Genomic DNA, 24823 nt, shown 5'->3' on the forward strand with positions numbered 1-24823 from the left:
ACTTGGGTCCTGTAAGGGATGCCCAAGCCAACTGGCAGCCTCTGACTCCCTCCGGAGGGAGCCCCGTCCCCGGCTCCCTCACACAGTGGTTGAAAGCTCGTTTGAGAGTTTGAATCTTGCTCTGTCCTTGCGTGTCGCGCATCGTAGGGCACGTGGTCCTGGAGCCATCGGGTATGCTCTGCAGATAGAGTGAAAAATCCCCACCTCATCCAGTTACGGAGGACTCAGTGAGACGAGGCAGGGAGAGAGTTCATCGCGGAGCCCGGCACGCAGTCTGCCCTGGGTGGGGGGCATCTTCAAAGTCGCTGTGGAACAGACACACACTTCCCAGAAGTCCCTTAACCCTCCCTTTCCCAGCCAACCATGTCCGGTGTGTCCCTTCTCTTCCCAGCATGTGTGACAGAATAATAATGACAACCGCAACCTCAGTTTGCCGAGGCGTTCCTCTGTGCCAGGCACACGTCTCTCCTCATTGACCGCCTCCCCGGGAGGCGGGGATGGTTATCATGCCCAGTTTACAGGTGAGCAAACTGAGGCTGTAGGGGAAAGAAATGGGCCGGAGCTCATCCAGCAGGAAGTCGGCATTTACTCCCAGGTCTCTCTGACTTGAAAACTTCTGAATTACAAATGAAGATTCTGTGCTCAGCAAAACACTGAGCTAAACCGAGGTAAACCTGTCCAGTTGCTGAGGACGGCTCGGAGCCTTGAACGCGTGGATGTGGGTTGTGAATCTCCAAGAGGGGGAGAGAATGCACAGCGTTTTCAAAGTGTACTTGACCCAGTGACATTTTTCCCTCAGAGCACTTTGTGGGCCCAGCATTCTGAAGAACTCTGTAGAAAATGCATTATAGTCATTAGTATTATAGATTATAGGCTTCTCATAAAATACATAAAATATATATTACGTAGACTTCAGGATGGTGTGTAGTAATTCCACCACAGCTGCGTGGCCTGCTTCCTGGTCGCCCAGGCCCTGGGAAGCAGGGATGTGTCAGCCCTTCTGGGAGAGGCTAGGCTGGTGGGGGCCAGGCCCCTGCACGCCCCTCTCTGGAGCCAGGATGGTGAGCTCAGCACGGCAGAGTCCAGGCACCTGGGAGCAGTCTGGGGCTGAGTCCGTCACATCTCCCTGAGTGTGGCAGGCCCAGATGTGCTTACCGAAAAGGCGGACAACCCGGCCTCGCCCAGCTCTGTGGAATCTGGGACCTTTGGAGAGTGTGGCCCAAGATTCTGCCTTTTGAGCTGTCCCAAGTGACTCTGTTGCACGCTCCTGTGTGAGAGCCACCCAGTCATTGTCACTGCTGGGAGGTGGTCTCAGAGAGCATCCTGCTCCAAGAGGCCAGCCACCCCCCTCCCCACCACCAGTCTGTCCTGCCCCCGAGTCCTGACCCCTGGGGTGGCGAGGGGCACGGGGCTTCTTGGGTGTCCCTGCAGATCGCTTACGTTCTGCTTTCCCGCAGGCCATGGCCATGGGCATGATGACCGAGTACTACCACTTCATCTTCACCACCCTGGTAATGTACCTCTGGGTCCCGCGCGGGGCAGGGCGGGACTCCCTCGGGACAAGGTCTAGCCTAGTGGACACAGGTGCTGCACCTAGAGGGGATCCAGCCTGGACTTGCCTCCTAAGGCTGCAGGTGTGGCCAGGCAAGGGCACAGAGATGTCTTGGTGGCCAGCCCACTGTGAGAAGTGAGGTCGTGTTATGACTAAGGGCAGGGACTCCAAAACCCACCAGTGTGAACACAAGCCCCCTTGCTTACTGGCCATGAGACCTCGGGGAAGTCATTTAACCTTCCTGCCTCAGTTTCTTCCTCTACAAAATGGGCATGAGAATGGCTTCTACCTCCCAGGATTGTTGTGAGGGCTCAATGAGTCAATAAGATAAAGTGCCGAGAGCAGTGCCCGGTTCGTGTGAAGAGCCATAGGAGTATTAGCTGTTGTTATGAGGACGACCCTCAGCTCCCAGCCTGCGCTTCCGTGCTTGTGTCTCAGGCCTCACGCCACAACACCAATCGTCACTTTGGATGCCCCCAGCATCCACGCTGAGGTCACTGTCAGCCGGGCCAGCCTACCTGCAGGCTCCAGATGGGTCCTGTCCAAGCTCTGAGAATATTTAGGGCCATTTAAACCCATTTGGATAATTAGTAGTGGCCTGAGATCAGCAGAATAAAGAGATCCCTGTGCCAAAGGGGCACCAGCACCCAGCCGCCGTGCCTCAGAGCCAGATGCCCTCAGACCTCACTGGGACTCTGAGTGGACTCTTCCAGCATCTCTGGACAGCATCGCTGACCATCCCATTGCTGGAACAAGCTCCCGCGGTGTGCGTCAGCCTCGTCCTGCAGCCCCGCAGGCCTCTAACTGTGTTCCTTTATTCATCCAGAACCCGGTTAACATTCCTTACCAGTACCTGTGCTCAGCTGAGCGTCTCAAGGTGACTGACACTGAGGCCCTGCCCTCAAGGATCCCCCATCGTGTCTGGTCTGCTTCTCCATGTCCAGCTCATCCCGCAGGCTTGTGCCGTCACAGGCCTGGACAGATGGCCATGGGGCACAGCAGAAGGAGACGCCAGGTGCCGAGGGGCTGGTGGAAGGTGGGAAATTGGAGGCAGGCTTGACAGGGAAGCAGATGCTTAACTGGGCCTCGCAGGATCAGTAGGAGTTCACTAAGGAGAGAGAGGAAGGGTATTCCACAGAGAGGGAACAGCAGAAGCAAAGGCCAAAGGCGGGTCAGCTCTTCAGCCGGGTGCTGGAGCTGGCTCGCTCTGGCTGATCGCGAGAGGCCATTGTGTTCATCTCCTCCCAGCTCCACATTCAGTGACATCACATAGGTAGCTTGAAATCAGCCGTGGTGGGAGTATTCATACCACAGAAATTGGCAAATGCTTCAGTTTAGGGTTTTTAGGCCCCCGCCCCGAAGCTGGTTATGAAGCATTTACCAGCACACTCCTGCTTGTCACCCTCCCTCCACCCCCACCCACGGCGCCCTGTGCCCGTGGCAGCTCCGGGGCCACCCTGCACATTCTCCTGATCCAGAGCTCAGACCTGGGGACTGGCAGGAGCCTGGTTGGGAGAAAGGGGTCCTGGAAGCTGGTGACTGAGACGAGGCACCTTCTGTCCCCAAGTCACTTCTGGATTTCTGCCTACCCAAGCTGGCTTCTCCCTGCCACCCTGTATCCTGGAAAGTCATTGGAAGCTGGAGGATGAGGCCGCCAGATGCCCGATATTCCTCCTCTGTTTGGAGCTGGGAGCAGGGCAGAAGAGCAAGGCTGGGAGGTGGGGTGGGGCCCATTCGAGGGGCCCAAGGCCCTGTCCCCGGATGGCAGTCCATCCCATCCCATCCTGGGCTCCTCTGGGGCTATGACCAGCTTCTGGGCCCCGGGGCTCCCAGCGAGCCCTGGGTCAGGAGCTCAGCACGTTCTCCTCACGCTTCCATCCTGCTGGCCCACCTCCCTGAGTCCTTGCTGCTCTGAGTTGCTGTGACAAAGTCCTGGAGTCCAGGAGAGCGAAGTGCAGGGGAGGGGCGAGGGGCCACTGCACGAGGAGGCAGATCTCCCAGGCCCGCTGTGGGCCACCTGCCGCCGTGCCCACCCGCCTCCACGGGCCTCTCAGCACAGCGAGAGGAGGGCAGGCCTCGGAGGCACGGACAGGGATGAGAGTCCTGGCCCCGCCACCTCTTAGCCGTGCACGCGGGCAGATTGCTTAACCTCCCTGGGCCTCAGTTTCCTTGTCTATAAAATGGGAACAAGTACTTGTGATGCCTCATTTGGCCTTTTTGGTTTTCAGGAGCAGAACTCACTCAAATAACCTCAAGTCATTAGGGGTTCGAGAATGAACCACCAGGCCACAGAGCGGACATAGGGGGGTGGTTCTGGATCCAAAGTGACTCTGGATGTCACGAGGGTGATGGTCCCAACTGTCTGCACTGGGACTCAGCCATTCTCTTCCATCCTCCTCTCTGTACCCTTGCTCCCTCCCCCTCCTCCTGGCCTCTGCTTCTTCCTCAGAGTCTCTGTTCCCTGGAAACCTCAGCGCATCACAGCTGCCTCGGCTCGTCACATCCCGACTGACGGTCCATCCTGCCTCTGCCACCTCCTGTCACTCTTTCTCTGAGTTTTCACCCACCTTCCCCAGGTCTGGCTGCTGACTGGCCAAGCACCAGTCTGTATTTCTCAACAGGGCACCCTATAGGCATTTGGTGCTGGACAGTTCATCATTCCAGAATGTTCTGCCCACCATGGAATGTTTAGCATCCCTTCCTCCGCTCACTAATTTCCAGGCTTAGTGACAAATAAATGCCACTTCACATTTTCAAATGTCCCCAGGGTAGGGGCTGAGTCACCGACCAGATTGGTGAAACCACCCTTAGGACTGGTGACTGCTCCTTGGCCAATCCACTGAGGTCTGGCGGTGGGAGGCAGAGTACAGTGGGCCTGTGGAATCCAGACATGGCCACCAAGCAGAAGGACCTGGGGCCTTGGGAGGCTCCTTCAGAAACGGGAGGAACTAACTGCCTACATCTCATTCTGCCACCCTGAGTATTGACCCTCGCCCACTCTGTCTACACGGGCTTGTGGTTAAGCCCTCTCTGGGCCTTGTTCCCAATCCTAGCTCCAAGTATTCAGTGGCAAGCTTCTCCACCAGGCTCATGCCCCATTCCAAGGCCAGAGGGGGTGTCCCCTCAGGGAACTCAGGGCCTGAAGCTTTGGCCACTCAGCCCTGCGGCCTGGCCCCACCTTCCAGACAAGACTCTGGACAAGGTGACCCCTAGTGACCCCAGTGCCCTCCACATTAATGCCACTGCCCACCTGGAGTCAAGGTCGGAGGTCTCGAAGGGAGGTGCAGGGCAGGATCCTAGCACCCGGGGGCATTCCGCTAGCCCCAGACAGTGTCCACCCTCTTACTTCTTCATTTCCTAATCTGATCATTCATTTACTCACTCCTCCAGCAGCCACGTGCAAAGCCTCCCAAGGTCCCAGGGGCTGAATAGACACTCAGGTGGGAGGGGGTGTTCAGAGTCATATCTAACACAAAGCCGCCGGTGGGCAGGCTGCCTTCGTGTGCATGAGGATCCAGTGCCCGGCTCACCTCTCTGTCTCCAGGGCCCAGAGAGCGCCTGGCACACGGTGGGTGCAAATTGATGCCTGAATGAATGAACGAACGAATGACTACGATACCAAGGAGAAAGTTGTCAGTGAAGTTATCAACATCCTCATCATCGCAACAGTTGAGAGCACGGACTCTGGCGTCCCTGTGCCCAAGTTAGAATTGAGGTTCTTCCACTTCTGGGGCAGGTTGCCCGCCTCTCTGTGCCTCATTTCCCTTTCTATAACATGGCCGCAGTGATAGTAGTCACAGGGTTGTTACGCGGAGCATCAAATGTGTCGACGTCAGTAAAGCGCTTAGAAAAGGGCTTGGCATTTAGAACTATGTGGGGGTTAAATCGGCTAATTAAGGAACTCCTGCCTATGTTTTCTCTGTACTCGGCATTCCCCATCTCATCCAAACCTCAGAACAACTCTCCAAAGGAGCTATGACTCTCCCAGTTTTACGGAAAAGGAGAAACTGAGGCTCCGAGAGCTCATTCGGCAAGAAAGGGGCAGCACAGGGATTTTTGCTGGCTGGGAGCTGTCCGGCTCCGACACCTCTGCTGACTCCTGTCACGCTGACGGCCCGCATGAAGTGGTGCCTGGCTTCCTCTGGCCGGCTCCGATTGCACAGGCCATGGTGGTCCAGGCGTGGTGATTGACACTAATGGGGAGATCGGAGCCTGCACAAATCCCAGCTGGGACCACACTCCACAGGTTCGAAAGACCTTTCTCCACCTCACTGGTTTTCCTCTTCACAGGGCAGTGTTTGCACTCACTGTTGATTGACAGGGAAACCTGGGACCAGAGAGGTTGAATGACCCTCCCAGAGTCTCACAGCACATCAGTGATGGAGACCTTGGCTCCTGACTTCTGGTCCTGCCCATGGCTCTTCCAACCTATTGCCCTTCCTCCCCACGCCCCTCTGAGAGTCAGGGAGAGCGCATCCTTCCAGGGAGGCACAGGCCTGGACTATGCACAGTTCTGCAGTGGAGTGTGTGTATGTGTGTGGGGGCTACCATGGTATTTTCCAGAAACTCCCCACATGTCAGGACATCCGCTGTGTCCCCCGGGTCCTCTCCCTCAGCCCCAGTCCTGCTTCCAGCTCCATCTCCAGGATCCTCCTTCCAGGAGGATTGGCTAAGGCCTCTACCTCGTGATTCTGCCTCTCTCTGCCCATTGGTCAGTTCTGGCTGTATTTGGGAGGGCAGTGGCATTCGGCATTTCTCTCCTTCCCTTTAGGAAACCCACATTGCCAACTCTTCACCTCTAAAAAACTCTCCCAACTTGCTTCTCCCACGCAGAAGACATTTTAATTACTCCAGCTGCCATTATCGGTTGCAGCCAGCTTTGAGCCATTCCCAGATAACCCCGCGTTAATCAGCCCCAGCTGGGCCCCGTACATGTCATGTGTACGTAAAAGCCTGGAGGTGAAAAAGGAATTATAATAAATTAATAGATAAGCAATCACAATTAATGCCACTTCCCGGCAGTAACAGTTATATCATGGGAAAGATATTTTCATCTGTCATTCCTTAAGGCGATGTTTTCCGAGCTTCAGCTTCTACCCAGTCAGACCCATGGGGTGCTAATGAATTAGTCTATTATGTTATGCTGAATGTTTCTAAAAGGTCCCTCGCCGATACTGAATTCAGTGTGTCAACATTTGGCATCGAGAACAGCAACTTTTTGCCAAGCGCAAGGTTGCACACAGTTCACCGTGTACAGCACTTGGGGTCTCAGCCCAGGGCAGTGGGATAAACAAATCAGAGCTGGACAAAGAGGACTTTTTACTAGCTCCCTGTTGTTGCTGCCCTCCTTTCCCAGGGATGGCGCACTCGGGGCCGCAAGCCCTATAACGCTTTGCAGCTGAGCCCAGGCTTGAGGCAGTAGAGAGGATGGGGAGCTCGGCATGGCCACCCCATCGTGCCGCCTCCCAGGCTGTGATTGGCTACAGCCACTGTGTAAGTGTCAACAGACCACATGCTGCATCAGGAGACTGGAAGGGCTTGGGTACCAGCACCCAACCCCACTGACACCAGGGGTGTCACTCTTCTCACTGAGTCTGGTTGACCTCTGGTACTACAGGAGGGTAAACCGAGTCACGGAGGCCCTAGGCAGCCTAATGCTTTGGCATCTTGCAAGCCCTAGGTATTAGGTCAACACCGAATTGGAGAAGAGGCTGAGTCTTATGCAGGTGCAGGTGAGGAGGGTGCCCCCTGGGGGCAGAGCTCAGCTTCTCTCCCTTGGCCCCAGCAGTCCTGCTCTGGCCCCAACTTGCGTGTACCACTTTGCAAAACAAAAGACTCCCTCCATCTCCCCAGACTCACCTCCTTCAGAAGTGGTAAGATCTCTGGTTCCTGCAGCAGTCCCCTTGAGGGCCTCATCCTCCACCCTGGGCCATTTACCAAACTAGCCCCATGGAGAGCTCCCCCTGAGAGGAGACCATGAAATACTAGTCTCTCCATCTCAGACTCTTCCCAGTAATGTTTCGGTGTCCCAGAGAGCTGCTCAGCTGGCTGACCCTTCTTTCCACTTGGGGTGACAGGAGTTTGTGGCTCAGGGGCTCCTAGAGGAGCCAGATGCAGACATAGACCGTTGTTGCCAGTGGGGTGATGTCCCAGAGGTCCCAGGAGAAGAGCAGAAGCGCCCCTGACCCACCCTGTCGTGCATGTGTGGAAGAGTAGTCAGGGGAGGCTTCTGGGAAGAGGTGACACTTGAGCTGAATCTCAGAAGATAGCCCACCCAAGAAGGGCCAAGAAGACAGCATTCCAGCCCGGGTTAGAACTCGCACAAAGGCGCTGGTCCAGGGTGAGAAGATGTGTGACAGGGCCAGGGGCCAGCAAGGAATGGGAAAGGGGGACAAAAGTAGTTTGGTGTTTCTGGGGTGAAAAATGGGAGGGGCTGGGAAGGAGGGCGAGCCCGGAGGGGTGGAGAGCTCTGTAAACTCCACTAAGGAATTTGCACTTTCCTCTGAGAAGGCGATAAGGAACCTCTGAACTGTGTTAAGCAGGAGGTGAGAAGGCTGCATTCAGAAAGACCCCTCTGATGCTGCGTGGAGGGCGATGGTGATGTCTGGTGGGCGTGACTGGGGGCTGGGGGCGCATGATCGGCCTAGGGCAGAGGGTCTGAGCCATTACTCCCCAGCTGTGAAACTTTGAGCAAAACCCTAATCTCTCTGTGACTTGTTCCTTCCTCTAAAATGGGGGATAACAGCACCCTCCCTGCAAGATGGAAATGTGAATTGAGTTCACGCACATAAGGCACTGAGAACAGGGGCTGCTGTTCTGGGGTTTACAGGCGCGCGGTAAACTGGAGCTCATCGTGATTGTTTTTCTATGGCCAAGAGGGGCGAGGCAGGAAGGACCCAGCTCCTGTCTGCTCCTCTCCTCCCATAACCCAGTCATGCCCCTGGGGGCTGTATCCCATGGCTGTCACCCCTGCTGCCAGAGAAGGCAGAATATGAATACTGATCAAACTCTTACAGAATGTCCACATGCACCAGACATGTTCTAAGTACGTCTCTTAACTCATTTCTTCCTCATAACACCCTATGTGGTAGGTGTTATTCAGCCCCATTTTGCAGATGAGGCAACTATGGTAAGGGGAGTGGGTGACACTTGAACCCAGATGGCCTGGCCTCATGGTCTATGCTCCTTGCCATTGCCTGCAGCTGCCTCCATGCGCTGTACTCAGGGAGGAGCCGTCGGAAGAGAGGCCTCTCTCTGGGTGCATCCTGCCCCCTTTCTGCTCCTCTCTGATTCCACAGGTACACCGGTCTAAGCCCAGACCCCCGCTCTGTGTGTTTCCCCATCAGGAATAATAGCTCAGATTACTGGCTTCTCAAGACAGCTTCACCAGGCCCCACCCCAGACTCTCTGTGGTCTATACTTTCCAAAAAAGCTCCAAAGACAATTCCAATGCGTATCTTGTGTTTGACAACCACTGAGACACAGAGCACAGGGGTTTTTGAACAAGACAGATGATGGTGTACAACCAGCTCTCCAAAAGGAGGGAAAAACCCCGGATGTGTGGTGCTTACCCATTTCCGTGGTGTAAATCCTCCCACCGTGGCCAGTGTCAAGCTGCCAAGGTGGCATTACGGACAACAGAGTCAGGAGGAAGCGCTAACGATGAGCTCTCACAAGTCAGTGCGAGCCAGCTCCAGCCACCATCGACACAGACCTGGGGACAAATTCAGCTCTGCCTCTCATGAGCTTTACAACCTTAGGCAAGGTGATCTTACCCTCTCGACCCTGTTCCCTCATCTGTAAAAAGAGAGCACCATTACGTACCTGCTTCATAGACAATATACTCCACACGCGGGGCTGAGCAAAGCGCCCACCCCCACTGCCCCTGAGACTGGGGCCATATAGACATCCTCTGGCCATCTCAGTGGGGACCCCGCCATCTACTGAAGACCCTGCTTCCTGCTCCCACCCAGCCCCTTCCCCGTCTCAAATCCTGGCGTAGAATCAGGGCTGGATTTCGGGGGTCAGGGCTGGGACTAAGCTTTCCTGCCTGGGCTCCAGTCTGCGTCAAGCCTCTCCCCTACTCCCTAAACCTTCCAAAAGGAAACAGTGTATTCCAGAACGAGGCCATTTTGGGGGCGCAGGAGGAAAAGGAGGCTTTTGACATGAACTGGGAACATCTCAGAGAGCAGAGGAAGCCAGCGCCATGTGAAATAACTGCTCTGTGCGCTGCATGAGCCAGCATCCATTTAACCAAGCTGGGACTGTGATGGGGATGGATGTCCCTCCTGATGGCTGCAGCCATAGAGAGACAAGCACAGTGTCCGCAGACCTTCTCTCCCAGCATGGGATGGAGTGACTGAATCTAGGGACCCAGGAAAGAGACGGACGGGGGACCAGGGTGGAAGGCAGCTTGGTGAGGGGAGAATGTGGAGAAGAATACACAGCAGATGAGGAGCTCAGACAATGACCTTAAGACTCAGTTTCCCCACTAGTGGGATGAGGCCAATCTAGGTCACTATAATATGTTTTTTCAAAATATAAAAAACATGGCTTATGCAAATATAGAAGGAACATGTGTCCAAGATGGACTCAACTCCTTTATAAGGGAGCCAGTAGGATGTCAATGCCGGCTCAAAGAGTTTTTGAGGGATTGAGTATTTATTTTGGGGAAAAAAGTACAGAATAAGACTGCTAGGTTAGATACAAAATGGATTAATGTCCTACAGGGCAATAAAACCACAACCTTGGGGATTATCTCTTCTACGGGTAAAAATCTACTAGTGAACCCTGAGTCTGGGCCTTTAACCCGTAGCAGACACTGAAGTCAGACCCAGGCGCGTTCGCCCGGAATTTCACAATCCTGGGCAGGCCTGGTGAACCGGGTTTCCATGTGACATTGAAAGGACGTGCTGCTCTCCTTCTGCCTTATTTCCAAGTTGGGGTAGGTTTTCTTAACAGGACGGATCTCCGCTCTGCTCCTCGTGCTGCCACCCACCATCTCTTCTCCGCTCAGCACCTGGCTTCTCCTTCTGTGTCCCCCACCTCTGCCCCTTGGCCTCCTTCCCTCACCGGCCCACCTTGCCTGGAGCTGGAGCTGCAGGAAAGGGCTAAGCCTGGACTGCCCTATGCATGAAGGCCTGTTTTCCTGGCCCTCAGGCCGGAGCCTGCCCATTGCACCAGACTGGACATGACCCGGCCGAGGACGGGCAGGCTGACAGCTGCTCAGCTGCTCCTAGGAGCACAGGGTGAGGAGGCTGGCTTGTGACGTGGAGGACGAGGGGAGAGAAGAGGGCAGTAGTGCTCTTTGAGTCCCAGGCCGAAAAGACTGTTTTAAAATGCTCTCTTTGGGGAAATAAAATACTCCCTCTGTCTCCCTCCGTTTGGGTAACTTCGAGATGCCCAGACCCAGTGCCATTTCCTCCCCCGTTGGAGGAAATGACCATTATGACGATTATCAAGCTCCTTCGATATCCCAGGCTGGACATCTTATGGGAACTGCTTCACCAGGTCCCACAGAGGCGGCATGATCCCCATTTTGTAGATGAAGAAACAGGCTGAGCGACTTGCCCGAGGTCCGGCCGTGAGGACGCGGGGCCAGCCACCAGGCGGAGGGTGCTCCAAGTGGACTCCAAGTCCAGTGCTCCCGTGGGTGCTCCGTCCCGCTGAGGCTCACGTCCCACAGGGCGCTGCAGCCCCGGGCTCGGGGGCCGTGGGAGGTGCGGGCTGGAGCTCACGGCAGGGCCGCCACTGTATTTACACAACCCTCTCCCTGTCAAGGATCTTTACGCATTAGACCTGGAGCCCTACCGCTACTCAGGGGTGAACCTGACAGGGTTCCGGATCCTCAACGTGGACAGCCCCCACGTCTCGGCCATCGTGGAGAAGTGGTCCATGGAGCGGCTGCAGGCGGCTCCCCGTGCAGAGTCTGGCCTGTTGGACGGAGTGATGATGGTATGGCGGCCGGTGGGCCAAACTGGGTTCCTCTCCTCCCTCCCTTCCCTCCTCCTTTTCTTCTCTCCTCCCTCTCGCCCTCTCTTCATTCCTTCCTTCCCTCCTTACCTTCCTTCTTTCTTCCTTCCTCCCAATTTCTTTCTTCCCTCCCATGATTTCCCTTCTTATGACCTGCCGTATGTCAGCCAGACATTGGGCTAGGAGCCAGGGACACGAAGGAACCAGATGCAGTCTCACCCCAAGGGTGGGGGTACAGGCATATAAACGGATGGTTACAGAGAGCGGGGAGAAGGACCAGTGGGTCTGGGGCACAAGGACTTTCGGCTGTGACCGGCAGAAGGCTGGGGAAGCAGGAAAGGAGAAGGTGTGGGCGGGGCCTAGGCAGCAGCAGGGACAATGGGATGGGGTGGAGGGACTGGCAGGAGAAGGTCTGAGCTGCAGGGTGGCAGTGAGTGTCTGCAAAGCAGCAGAGTCAACACAAGCCTGGCCCCACCTGGGGGCCGAGACGGGGTCACGTCTGGGGTCTCAGGGCCTTTGCCTCACCACGACCCAGTGCCTATGGCGGGGGAGGGGACTGGGGACTGGGCAGGGTGGGCCGAGGACTCTCGGGGTTCAGGGGCCCCTCTCAGGCAGGCCCTGGGCCTCCCCTCCAGACCGATGCGGCCCTGCTGTACGACGCCGTCCACATCGTGTCCGTGTGCTACCAGCGGGCGCCCCAGATGACCGTGAACTCCCTGCAGTGCCACCGCCACAAGGCCTGGCGCTTCGGCGGCCGCTTCATGAACTTCATCAAGGAGGTGAGTGCCCCCCGACCCCGTCCCCCACCGGGGCCATCTTCCCAGGGACCACTGGTGCTGCAGAGCTGCAGAGAGGTCAAAGGCCGAGGTTTGGGGGTCAGACAGAATCAGTTTCCAATCCACATGAGCTTGGGCAAGTTTCCTCCCTTCTCTGAGCCTCAGTTTCCCTGGCTGAAAATGGGTTCGGCAGGACCAGTCTTACAGGGTGCTTGAGGGGCTAAGTTCCTGGTGCATCAGGTGCTCAGTGCAGGGTCAGCATTGCCAGCAGGATGAGCATGGGCTTTAAAGGACAACAGATGAGGGTCTTTGTCCCCAGCTGTGTGACCTCAGGCAAGCTAGAGAAGCTTGCTGAGCCTTGATTGCCCCATCTGTAAAAAGGGCTCCACTCATGCCCACCTCTCAGGGAGGCTATGAAGATGAAATGACAGCACGTGGAAAGTGCCTAGTGCCGTGTGGGGGACAGAGGAGGCTCCGTCAATAATAATCAGCCCCACAAACTCACCTTCACGTCATGGGCCCATCGGCCACCTTCTCGGCTGGGGTCCCTCCTGGGACCTGGCTCTCCTGGCGCCATGGCAGCTGTGGAGACGTCCCACCCAGGAGCTAATTCAGAGGAAGCAGAGAGCATGAAAGCCGTCCTGCTGCCGAGAAGATGGCCATGGAAACAGCCATTGTCAACTTTCAGTGTCAAGGACTCCCCATCACCGTGGTCCTTGTAAGCTGGGGACAGCGGTTGATTGTTTCCGTTGTACAGATGGGGGAAGCTGAGGCCCGGGCCTGCATCCTGGCTCCATCACCCCTGGCTGTGTGACTCTGGGTGAGATGACGAGCTCTTCGATCCTCAGTTTCCTCATCTGTAAAATGGACGTAGCAAGAGCACCTGCCTCAAAGGGGTGAAGGGAAGACAGAGTGGAAATCCATGTGCCGAGCACCTCGCCCAGGGCCCGGGCAGCATCAAACCCCAGTCAATGGTAGACAAGGGCGGCTCGGGGGGTCAAAACCTGGGCAGGGTCATCCTGGATCTGAGGGAGTGGCCCTGTCTAGGGCAACATGGCGTGCAGCCGGGGGAAGCCCTCTGGGAGGGTTCTGCCCAGACCATCTCTCTCGGCAGCAGCACCGTGAAGCCGCCTGCCTTGGGGGTTCACTCGTGTATCCAGCATGTTTGTGGGCGCCTGCTGGGTGCCAGGCACTGAGCTGGCACTAGGGATCCAGTGGGGCTGAAACAGATGAGCCCTCGCTACAGAGCTGCCGGCCCGGGGAGGGCGGCAGGCCTCCAGCAGGTCATCACGTTAATGAGCGCAGCCCCACACACCGAGGGAGGCAGAGCTGGGAGGGCAGACAACAGAGAAACCGCCAGCACGTGCTCCGCGGACCAGCAGCCTTCCGGGAGGTCCCGAGTTCACCGTGCCGCTCAGGATGAGGCCAGCGCCAGCTCCCCCTGCGTTTCGGAACGACACTAAAAGGAATATGGGTGGGACACGGGCTTTAGGGTTTGACACACATGCCTTCAGAGGTTGTCTCTCCCTCTTCCCGGCTGTGTGGCTTTAGACAAGTTCCTGGACATCTCTGCGCGTCAGTTTCTCACCTGGCAAACTGTCTCATCGTCCTTGTGAGGGAGCAGTGAAGTCCCTGGCACCAGCCCCCTCGCCCCCAGAAGGGACTGCAGGATCAGATGTTTGGGTGTAAGAGGACCATGATGGTCCCTTCTCATCCAACCTCCCGAAACCGCAGCGGAAGTCTGTTTGTTCGATGCCCTGAGCAAGGCCTGGCTGGCCTGGGCGATCATCAGCTGATTCTCAGGGAGCTCTGAGGCCTGACTCCTAGCCTCCTTCCTTGGCAGGCCTCCAACTTTGTAGCCAGAGGCCAGTGGGCGGGTCTCGGTGACCCAGGCCACAACCCTGGGACCCTTAGGAGCCCGACAAAAGTGGCTTTGAAGCTCACTCACTCTTTAGCTGTGTGACCTTAGGCAAGCTGCTGAACCTCTCTGTGCCTCAGGTCCTCCTCTGTACAATGGAGATAATGCTGGGGTCGTAGGGATAAGTGTGTGATGATATGTGTGAAGCCCCGAGGACAGCGCCTGGCCCAGAGCAGGAACTGAACAGATTGGCTGCTATCACTTACTGTTATTTCTATCCTCATAACTGTCATCACCATGGCTTCTTGCTCCGTGGTGGGTTTCCAGCTAAAGAGGATCTCCAGGCCACATAGCTTCAGGGACCGCCACCCACTTCACCCCTCACCCCATGGAATGCTTGAGGCTCGGCCATGAAGCCCTGAGGGGAGCAGATTCATCACTGCCCACGCCATAGAAAGAGGAGCCCCTTGGGGCCAGCCCGGTGGCATTGTGGTTAGGTTCACGCGCTCCACTTCTGTGGCCCACGGTCCACCGGTTCGGATCCTGGGCACAGACCTACACACCGCTCATCAAGCCGTGCTGTGGTGGCATCCCACATAGAAGATGGGACTTACAGCTAGGTACTGGGGCTTTGGGGAGAAAAGAAGAAAGAGGAAGATTGGCAAGAGATGTTAGCTCAGGGCCACTCTTCCTCAGTAAAAAGTATATGTTAAAAAAAAATGGGGGGGAGCCCCCTTCTCCCTCCCAGGCCTGACCGACCCACGTTGGTGTACCCGGCCCTCTTGTTTCCAGGCCCCTGGCCCAGTGAATGGCCCTCACCGCTCACGCTTCTTTAGAGACCTTTCCGAAACACCTTCATCTTCCCTCCATTTTAGGGCCTGGAGACCTAGGCCCAGAGCAGCCACATGGCTTGCCCACAGACCCGCAGCTGGCCGCCACCAGGACCCACGTGCCCTGCCCGAGCCCGGCACACAGACTCCCTCGAACCGTTTCCGAGTTGCCCATCTCCCCCTCTTGACTGTGTGACAGTAAATCATTTTAAAGACTTGGCATTTCTGAGAGGAGCCGGAAAATACCAGGCCGGAGTTCAGAGCGTGTGAAGCATCTTTCATTTAGCGAGTCCTCAGCAGCAGCTGGAAGGGGCGGGCGGCCGGAAAATGTCACGAGGAGGAGCTGCCGGCAGCTCCCTGCCCTGGCCCTGCCCCGGCCCACCCGCCCACAGACAGGCCACACACCTGCTGGCATTTAATTCCTCTGTAGCTGACGAGGAGAAAGCCTCGCCTCAGAGCGCAGGTCTGAAGGCACGAGCTGTGATTTCCCCTGGGGGCCGGGAGACAGCCGAGGGTGTGGGGGCCGCAGAGGAGGGGAAGGCAAAGGAACTGGAGAGCCAGCCTCAGGGGAGCTGAGCCGCCCTGTGAAGTCCTAAACAGCGGTCTTCACCTTCTCTGACGCATCTTTTTCTCTCCATCCCAAACCCCGCCTCCAGCTCCTGGGGCTCCATGAATCTCCCCACTCCACTTGGGTACTGTGACCCCAAGCTCTTCAGCTCTGCTCCTGCAGAGAGGACTCTGTCCTGCGCCACCCTTACTTGGACCCTCGTGGCTCAACCCCTCTTTGGGCCTCAGAGTCCATGACTGCAAAACGGGGGCAGTGAGGACACCAGCTGGCAGGATCGCGATGACACCTACATGAGCCCACGCAGGGAAGAGGAGCCCGCTGTGACAGGGTTTCTACTGAGGCTTTGGGCCTTGGCCCCCGTGACAGCCCTGCTCCTGCAGCCAAAGGTCAGCCCTGACCCAAGGAAGCTCCCGAGAGGGAAGCAACAAAGGAGAAGTCATAGTGTGCGCCACTTAGTGGGGATCGTGTATCCCAGGCCCTGGGCTAAGCTTTCACATACCTTTTTTGACCCCGAGGAGTAGGTAGTTTTCCCCTCCCTGAAGCCTAGAGGTTAGACCCCTTGCGCAAAAGCCCACCTTCTCTCTCCCTTTGTTTCCAGCCTCCCAGGCGCTGCCCCTCGGCCTGAGCTAGCGTACCCATTTGCCCCAGTGCCTTGATCCAAAAGACCTACAGGGCCCTTGAGATGCCCAAGCGCTTGGAGATCCCTGGGGGTCTTAGTTTGGGATCTGCAGATAGGCCTCTGGGGATCCATGAACTTGTGGGTCACATTGTGAATGTAAGCAGGGATGGAGCTGCGGACGTTCAGTAAGGGAGAGGCCAGGAGCCTTCTTCAGAACCTGCAAGGACCACGGCCCCCGTGGGATTAGAAACCAAACGTGGCAAAGCAAGGACTCCGACACTCAGACCCACACGCTCTGCGCCCTCCCCTACCCGCTCTGGTCCAGTCGGGCTGTGTGAGCCCCCAGCCATCCTAGGGTCCCCAGGACTCTGGGACGTGCAGGTCTGTTCCTCTCGCAGACACAGAGAGCCCCAGCTTTTGGCTGTTTTCCTGTGAGGCGGCTGCCTCCTGATTCCCAGGAGGTGGGAGAGGAGGGAACCAGCCAGAGCCTGAGGGCCAGGGTCCTGGGACCCCGAGCTGCAGTTTGGCTCTGCCTCATTCTCTCTGAGAGCTTGGGGACCCCCTCTGCGCCTCCTTCCTCCTCTGTCAAATGGGGACCATGACCCTCGCTGGCCCGCCTCCTGAGGCCACTGCGGTGGTGGCAGGACGTGAGTGGTGGCGAGTAGAGTTAATGCTCCAGACCCTCGGAGGAGAGATTACCTAGAACGGGAGTTGGCGAACTTTTTCTGCAAATGGCCAGAGAGTAAATATTTGGAGCTTGGCGGGCCAGATTACCTCCTTTGCAACCATTCAGCTCCCCAGATGCGGTGCAGAGGCAGCCAGACAACATAACACAGCTGGGCGCGGCTGAGATCTAATAGACCATTTCCTAAATCAGGCAGCGGCCCGTTTGAGCCGCCAGCGGAGTCTGCCAACCTCTGACCTGGAAGATGAAGCTCTTCTCGCTTTGGGTCATGAACCTTCTCTGACTCTTTGCCTGCCTCTTTCTCTGTGTTCATGATGCTAACGACGATAAAAAAATAACAAAAGCTGGGGCTGGCTCGGTGGCATAGTGGTTAAGTTCACCTGCTCCAGTTCGGTAGCCTGGGGTCCGAGGATTCAGCTCCCAGGCACGGACCTGCACACTGTTCATCGAGCCATGCTGTGGCAGCGTCCCACATACAAAATAGAGGAAGATTGGCACGGATGTTAGCTCAGGGCCAATCTTCTTCACCAAAAGTAAAAAATAAAAAGTAACAAAAGCTCCTATTTATTCAGGGCTCAGGTTGTACCAGGCACTGTTCTAAGTATTTTATGAGACTTAACCTCATTTCATTCTCATAGCATTTTGGTAAGATGGGCACTATTATTAGTTCCATTTTCTAGATGAGAAAACTGAGGCAGAAATGTTAAATGAAATCCCCAAGGTCGCACAGCTAACTATGGTTGAACCGGCATTCTGACCCCAGAGTTCTGAACCACGAGGTGCACGGAGCTAGGGCTGGGGGTGATGGGGGACCCTCTGTGTCTCCTTGGCTCTATGGGGGCTACCCCAAGAGTCTGGGTTTATAGCCACGGCCAGCTTGGCCCCTTGGCTTTCTGCCCTCAGTGGGTCTCGCCTGCCCCAGCTCTGCCCGCCTGCCGCCTTGCCCCTCTCGGGGGACCTGACCCGGCTGGGCTCCCCCTTCTCACGGCTTCGACGCGGGGGCTCATCTGAGCGCGTCCGAGATCGATGTTGTACATGAGAAGGTGCAAGTGTGAAGCTGGCTAAAGCGCATAATAGAATTTATGGAAATCGCTGGCTCGCACCACAGCCCGAGCAATGATGGAGGTGATTATTAATTAATCACGGTCTTGGGGGAGCAGTATCAGTGCAAGGAGTAATTAAAATGAAGCATTGTACGGTTGTACCGAATGATGATTTATGAGCCCGAGGAATTGCCGCTCTGCCCTCTTTCCTCCGGCAGGCTCAATGGGAAGGATTAACTGGACGGATTGTTTTCAACAAAACCAGTGGCTTACGGACCGATTTCGATCTGGACATCATCAGCCTGAAGGAGGATGGCCTGGAGAAGGTGCGTGGGCTCAAGAGCGGGAGGGCGGGCAGAGGAGCAGGCTCCCTAAATTCCCTACGATGGACCCCAGCTGTAGAATTCCCTACAATGCCCCAAGTCCAGCTGCCCCCTCGGGGCTCGACATGATCCAGTCTGGCCCGTGCCTTAGCCCTTCAGAGAACGCGGACCCCTGGTCAGAATGGAGGGTGCAGAACCAGTGGCCTGGCCACAGCAGACACCCAAACCGTCACCCTGCAGCAACGGCCATCGGGGATGCTTCACCGGGAAAAGTAGTGAAAGGCTTATGGGGCAGACGGACCGTCTCTAAGTCCCTACAGGGCTGTCATGGGGCAGAGGGACAGACGTGTCCTTGGGTAAGAGAAACTTTCTAACAACCAGCGGGTACCTGCCTGGGGTGTAGTGAGCTCCTTGTCACTGGAGGCATTCAAGCAAAGTTTGAACAAAGCGATTGCTTGTCTGGGAGGCTGGAGACTCTTACCCTTGGAGAGAGGTTGAAGCGCATGCTTTCTGAACTCCCCGCTCTAGGCTTCTAAGGCCTCTATGCTTCTGGGGCCTCCCATCTGGCTTCCAGAGAAATATTTGTAATGAGGCCAGTAACCACCCCTGGAACCCTCAGCATAGTCTGTCAGAGTCAGGCTGCTGGGCTGAGAAGAGAAATCTAAGACTAGCCCCCACTTCTCAGTGTCCCCTGGGACCTGGGAGCCAGGGGCTCAGCCACACCCTCTCCCACAGCAGGCTGGCCCCTGGGAGCCCCCAGGGTGCCTCTCCAACCCTGGGAGTGGGGTGTGTGAAATGCAGGGAGCAGAGGCCAGGAAGGGGAGGGGCCCCTGATGCCCATGGGCCTCCAGGAGTCCTGGATTACTCTCCTCCCCCAGCCCCCTGGTTCAGGCCTCTTCCTTGGGTTATGTTAACACCCCCTCCTGGCCTCCCACCTCTCCTCTCCTGAGCCCTCCAGCCACCCTGAGCATGCACACGGATGAAGCTTCCCAAAGCAGAGCTCTACCCTGCTCTGAACCTGCCGTGGCTCCCCAGTGCCAGGTCATTAGCTTCAGCCGCCTCGCCCTGGCCTTTAAGCCTCTCCAAGGAATGCCCTCACTTGCCTCTCCAGGCCTCGTCTCCACTGCCCTCCGTGGCCCAGTCACGCCCCCTCCCTCCTGCACCTCAGGGCCTCTGCCCACACAATCGCCCTGGTGGCAGGAGCGGCCTCTGTCTCCCTGGTTCGTTCCCTCAGGCACGGACCTGGCTCTGCCCGGGTTGCACCTTGTGGCCAAGCTTCCTCCGTTCACTCCTGAGTTTCCCACAGACTTGTGGGGCCCATGTGTGGGGAGAGGCAGCTGGGGAAATCTCACCATTCCTCTGCGACTCGTTCATGCTGCACCTTCCCTTCAGGACAGGTGCTGTGGCCTCTGTTCCTGAGATCTTCGGGGCCAGTTGGTGGGACCCTGTACAGACTATCTGAGTTCTTATCAAACAGTCTTCCCGCTTCTATTTAAACACCCGCAGGGCTGGGGCACTCCTTCCTCCTCTGACAGAACTACTGGAATAGCTTTCACTCAAGTAGTCTCATTTTTGCTCTTTCAGCTGTCCATCTCTGGGGATAGCCTAAAATTCTAAGGATGGCAATGAAATGGCACGCATGCCACCGCTTCCCACTCCCATGCCCATGGCAGGCATCGGTAACTGATCTTCAGAGTACTCTTGCCACCTGAGCCCACCCACAGCATCCTTCTCCCAACAGCCCTCCCGGCAACTCGTACAAATTGACCATAGCTAATACTCAAGAAAAGCTCCATCTCCTGTGCCTGGACAGAGGCTGACCTGCAGAGACACCCACAGAGGCTCCTCCCAGACTGTGGGCAGAGCCTCTGCAGGCCCAGTCCCCCTCAGTCCTAACTGTTCTCACGTCCCCATGGTGCCTGGTGTCTAGGAGGGCATGCCGTCGGAACTCAATAGATGCCTGCTGGGGCAAGGCTTCCCGCTGTTCATTTGGCCTCCAGACAGAGGTTCGGGGAGCATCTCCTGCGCCCAGGCATGCTGCTGGGCACCCTCCTGCAGAGCTCGGCCCACTTGAAAGCAGAACCTCATTGATGCTGTCTGCTTGTCTCCTCTCCTCTCGGCTCTGGAGGGTCTGCGTTGACAGAGATGCTGCCTGGAGAGAGTGTGAGCCTCAGACACAGGCGCTCGGCCTCTCATATCATCGCTTCTGTTTGCTAAGCCGGGTCGTAGCTGATCCAGCCAGCTCCAGCCGGTGGCTTTGGGAGGATTAGGGCAGAATTACCGGAGCGTAATTACACGTCTCTCTGCTATCTGCTTCGCACAGCTCTCTTAATGGGCTGTTTGCATTCGGCCTCTCTGTTTAATTGATTAGGTTTCCTGAGTGCCCCCCTGAACTGGGCCAAGGACAGAGTGGGCGTGCCGAGCCTTCCTCAGGAGAGAGGAGCTGAGGTGCGGGCAGAGCTGGGTCCAAAAGGACCTTCGAGAGGCCCAGGGCTTTAGCACAATTTGTAACCTTGATCTTCCCCTGCCTCCCTCCAGCCTCAGGCCGGAAATCAACAAGGGCGCTGTGGGGACAGAGATTATGCTGCTGTAGCCGGGGTACCTGCCAAGTTTAGAAGTAAAACCACAAAGCAAACTGCCTTCAAATCCAGGGGCATCCCAAGCCTCCAGTGAGGGTCATCCACTCTGTTCCACCCCCCAGCCCCCCGCCCCCAAACAGCTGCAAAGGCCAGCCTCCTGCCCAGCCTGCCTTCCTGCATGTGACACATCGTCTGTTTACTCTCTCCTTCCACAAATGCTTGGTGAACATCTCCCTTGCTCCAGGCCCTGTCCTAAGCTTTGGAGGGCGTCCGGGCCTGGAGCTGGCACTGGGGGTGAGACCTAGTGAGTGAACAGCTGGGTGTCCAGGGTCTTCTCCAGGAGGCGGAAGGCCCAGCCAGGCTCAGAGTGACTCTGTCCTGGCGTAGGACCTGGCCCTGACCCAGGACCCCTGATCATGGCATCTGCTCCTTCCCACGCTGGCGCCCGGCTGAGCTCCCTGAGGCTGTCTTTACCTTCACTTTCTCCCTCTGCATTTTCCCTTCCAGCTGTGATGGGTTTGCCAGCAAGGGGGAGGTGGCCGAATTCAGAAGACTCAACACCTTGGGGGCCTCCTTTGAGGAGGGTGGCAGCAGGGTTGTCAGAAAGCTTAGCTCAAAACATATTAGCGACAATGATGATGCTCATGAAGAATGAACGAGACGATGGGCTTGATGGTGTGTGGAGAAAGGATGGAGAGACTGGGGACTTAGCCTCCTGTTCTCTGTCTGTCTGTCCATCCAGGTTGGAGTGTGGAGTCCCTCTGAGGGACTCAACATCACGGAAGTCGCCAAAGGCCGGGGCCCTAACGTCACCGACTCTCTGACGAACAGGTCGCTCATCGTCACCACAGTGCTGGTAAGAGCCTGCAGCCCTGTGGGAGGGGCTGTCTGACCTGGGGGTGGGCTGGCCGTCAGGGTCAGAAAGACCCCTCCATCGCCCCAGCGACTATAGACTGGACATCTCTATGAGACTGCTGGGAGGCTGGAAGACGGCGGAGGTGGAGCTGCAGAAAGGTGGACACATTTAGGGTCCCTCAGAAGGCCCTCAGAGAGTAACTCTGCTCATGGCCACAGGCCAAAGACCCCAGGGGGTGACTGAGCAGCCTCTTCCTGCTCGGCCAGCCCTTCTGCAGTGACCCGTGTGTTTGCATCTCACCCTCACCCACCCCAAGTCCCTGAGGCCTGAATAGGAACCATGACGGGGTGGAAGGAAAGAGGGTTGTCATGCCCTCTGCAGGACTCAGGGTCCACCTCTGCCACCTCAGTGCCTGGGGAAAAGGCCCTCCCACTGTCCCCCCAGCTGTGGCGAGTGCTGTGGCCACACCCAGAGAGCCCAGCGGGTGCTGGGAGCCTACACATGTACCCACTCTCTATGGTGTCTCTTGGCCTTGGCCACTCTCCCTATCCCCCTCTCTCCATTCCCCAGGGGTGTAGAGCGCCTCCTTCTTCTGATCATTTCAGCGCAAGGAGTGGCTCTCGGGGCTCCCAGGCTCTCTGCACCTCAGAGCTCAGGGCGGGCAGGACGACACACCCAGGGCTTTGGCCTCCTGTGACTGACCGGAGCGGAGCCCACTCCCGGGGGCCTCCAGGGCGTCCGGAGGCTCAGAACTCACCCTCTGGAGATGCAGCAGTGCTCTTGGGGGCTCAAGCTGGACCACGTTTGGGGGAGGCAGCCCTGTCGCAGCCTGGTGGATTCTCACCAAAGACCCTTTGGGGACAATTCTGGCTCCGGTCAGCTTCTCCTTATAATAAAGCAAATACGTTTGTCAGGACCACAGGCTGAGGTCATTCTCTACAAAAAAAGGGAGCTCAACCCAACTTAGAGCCTCGGATAAAGTAAGGCTGCCACGGATGGAACCTGGGAATGGGGCTGGCCACCCCACGCTGGGCCCTTCCATGGTGCTGGGACAAGGCTTGCCCCACCTGCCTCTCCACCAGAGGCAGCTCGGCCAGGCCCCACTCGACGGTCCTAGGTCCTCCCTTTAGTGCGATTGACCGGCTACGTGCTCCGTGGCTGGGTGGTGGACACCATGGGGCAGGAAGGGATATAACAGTTAAACCCCATTCTTCCAGGAATCCCAGTGAGCAGCAGACAGCAGGGGCATCACCGGCCTGTAGGGAGCAGTTGTAGCCTGTGAATCTCGTCCTCAGCCCACAGGGCCGTGACTATTGAGAGGATCCCATAAAAGCGATGGAGACCTGATGGTGGTTCTAGTCCCACTGCTGAAGGAGCCAGAACGAGAGGGCAGGGGAAGCACTTGCATCCCCATCTGGGGGGCGAGACCCCCATTGGCACCTTCCTGACAACCATACATCCTGCCTGCCTTTGTTGATCGACTTGTTGTTAGCTTAAAAAAAAATCAGGCTGCTAAAACCAGTAAGTCAAAGTTCTCATCTGGAACAAGGACTACATGGTAAAAAAAAAAAAAAAACAACTAAAAGATTAAAAAGAAATAAATAAAAACAGCAAAGGGGTTCAAGGGAAGACAGGAGCATTTAAAAGAGTGTTGATGTGATAAAGATAGAAAAGATTAAAAAAAAGAGAGTTGAAAGAGAACAAAATAAAAAGGTTAAAAGGAGAAGAATAAAGAGAAAAACGAAGGTGAGGAATGAGATAAAAAGGAAAGCCATCAAGAAAGACGAAAAATTAAAATAAATAATTAACAGCTCCGGCTAGACAAGGTAGAAAATGTAAAGCCAAGATGTCAGAAAGCAAAAGGATAAAAGTGTGATAAAGCTAAAATATAAAAGGTTAAAAATAAAATAATAAAAAGGTGGTGAAAGATTAAAAGCAGAGCTGCATAAAATGTGAGATATAAATAAAACACTTTTCACAAGACCAGATTAAAAAAAGGTAAAACCAGTGTGCTTGAAGAGATTAGGGGAGAGGTGGTTAAATGAGCTAAGATGATTCAGCCACAAGACAATACTCTTAGAGCAAGAGGCGAGCTAAAGATACCATACCAGAAAGATGCAAAATACCCACACCTTGAGAGAGCCCAGGGTTCAATTTTATTAAGATGCAAGCAGCCTGATTTCAAGGGCATAAGACCCTTCTGCAAAGGCAGAGGGATTTTTCTACACCAGCGGAGGCAGAATCTGGCAGACATCCCATGCTCTTCTCGAAGCCTCTTGGTCAATACTCACAGCTTCTTGCAAAGGTGCCGACCTGCTGTGCTCTGTTGCTCGCTGGAGGTCCCACCCGCAGCGTCCAGCTGGCTCTCAGCCATCCCGAGGGACAGGGGAGGAGAAGAGCCCCTCTTGGCCCATAGCCTGGATGTAGCTCCATCTGTGTCCCCACCCCTCATCCAGGAAACAAGAGCCTAGCAGCTCTTTGGGACATGCAGGAGGACCAGGACACAGGGGCAAGACCGTGTGATGGTTAAGAGCACAGACCTTTGGGTTTGAGTCCCAGCTTTCCTGTTCACTAGCTGCATGACCCTGGAAGACTGCTTAACTGCTCTGTGCCTCAGTTTCCCCATCTGAAAAAGAGAGCTGATCGTAACGGCACCTACTTCATTGAGTGAGAGGGTGAATGAGTAATAAATACAAATGGCACCGAGTGCGTGCTGTCTGAGCAATAGCTGCTGTTGTTGTCATTATTGTTATTGGCTACAAATCCAGGCCCCGGTGAGCTCAGGTTTAATACAGTAGACAGAGTGAGAGTTCCAGAGAAACCTCTGCTTCTACCCGCAAGCAGAGCCCTGAACCTCACGGGAGACTGACCCCTGACCGTGGTCCCAGAGGTTATGTCTAGCACAGGGCGTGTTGTAAACTTTGAACTTGTATTTGAATGCCTTTCAGGCCTGGTGGGCCTTCCTGGCTCCCCACAGACCCCACCGCTCCCTATTGTTTACACTTGGCTGCGTCTTCTATAGGTGTTTCCTGACTGGCCCTGGAAAGCATCAGGGTTTCTGCCCTCCTGAGCCCCCTAGACCTCTAGTCTCCTGCTGATACACGAAACTCCACATCCCAACCACCACGCTCTCATCCCCTGCCTTGATCGAGGTCTGAGCCC

General features: G+C 56.1%; 1 protein-coding gene across 1 annotated transcript in view; it reads left to right on the forward strand.

Annotated features, from left to right (window-relative positions):
• Positions 1-24823, forward strand: part of GRIK3 (glutamate ionotropic receptor kainate type subunit 3) — a 219204-nt gene that overhangs the window by 146109 nt on the left and 48272 nt on the right. Inside the window, exons 5-9 of the mRNA XM_046660203.1 lie at positions 1458-1511; positions 11333-11506; positions 12160-12303; positions 18122-18229; positions 21548-21661. Of these exons, the coding sequence (XP_046516159.1) occupies positions 1458-1511; positions 11333-11506; positions 12160-12303; positions 18122-18229; positions 21548-21661 (594 nt within the window). The remainder of the gene's footprint in view (positions 1-1457; positions 1512-11332; positions 11507-12159; positions 12304-18121; positions 18230-21547; positions 21662-24823) is intronic.

Source organism: Equus quagga, chromosome 5 (assembly GCF_021613505.1).
Source record: "Equus quagga isolate Etosha38 chromosome 5, UCLA_HA_Equagga_1.0, whole genome shotgun sequence".
Classification (NCBI taxonomy): domain Eukaryota; kingdom Metazoa; phylum Chordata; class Mammalia; order Perissodactyla; family Equidae; genus Equus; species Equus quagga.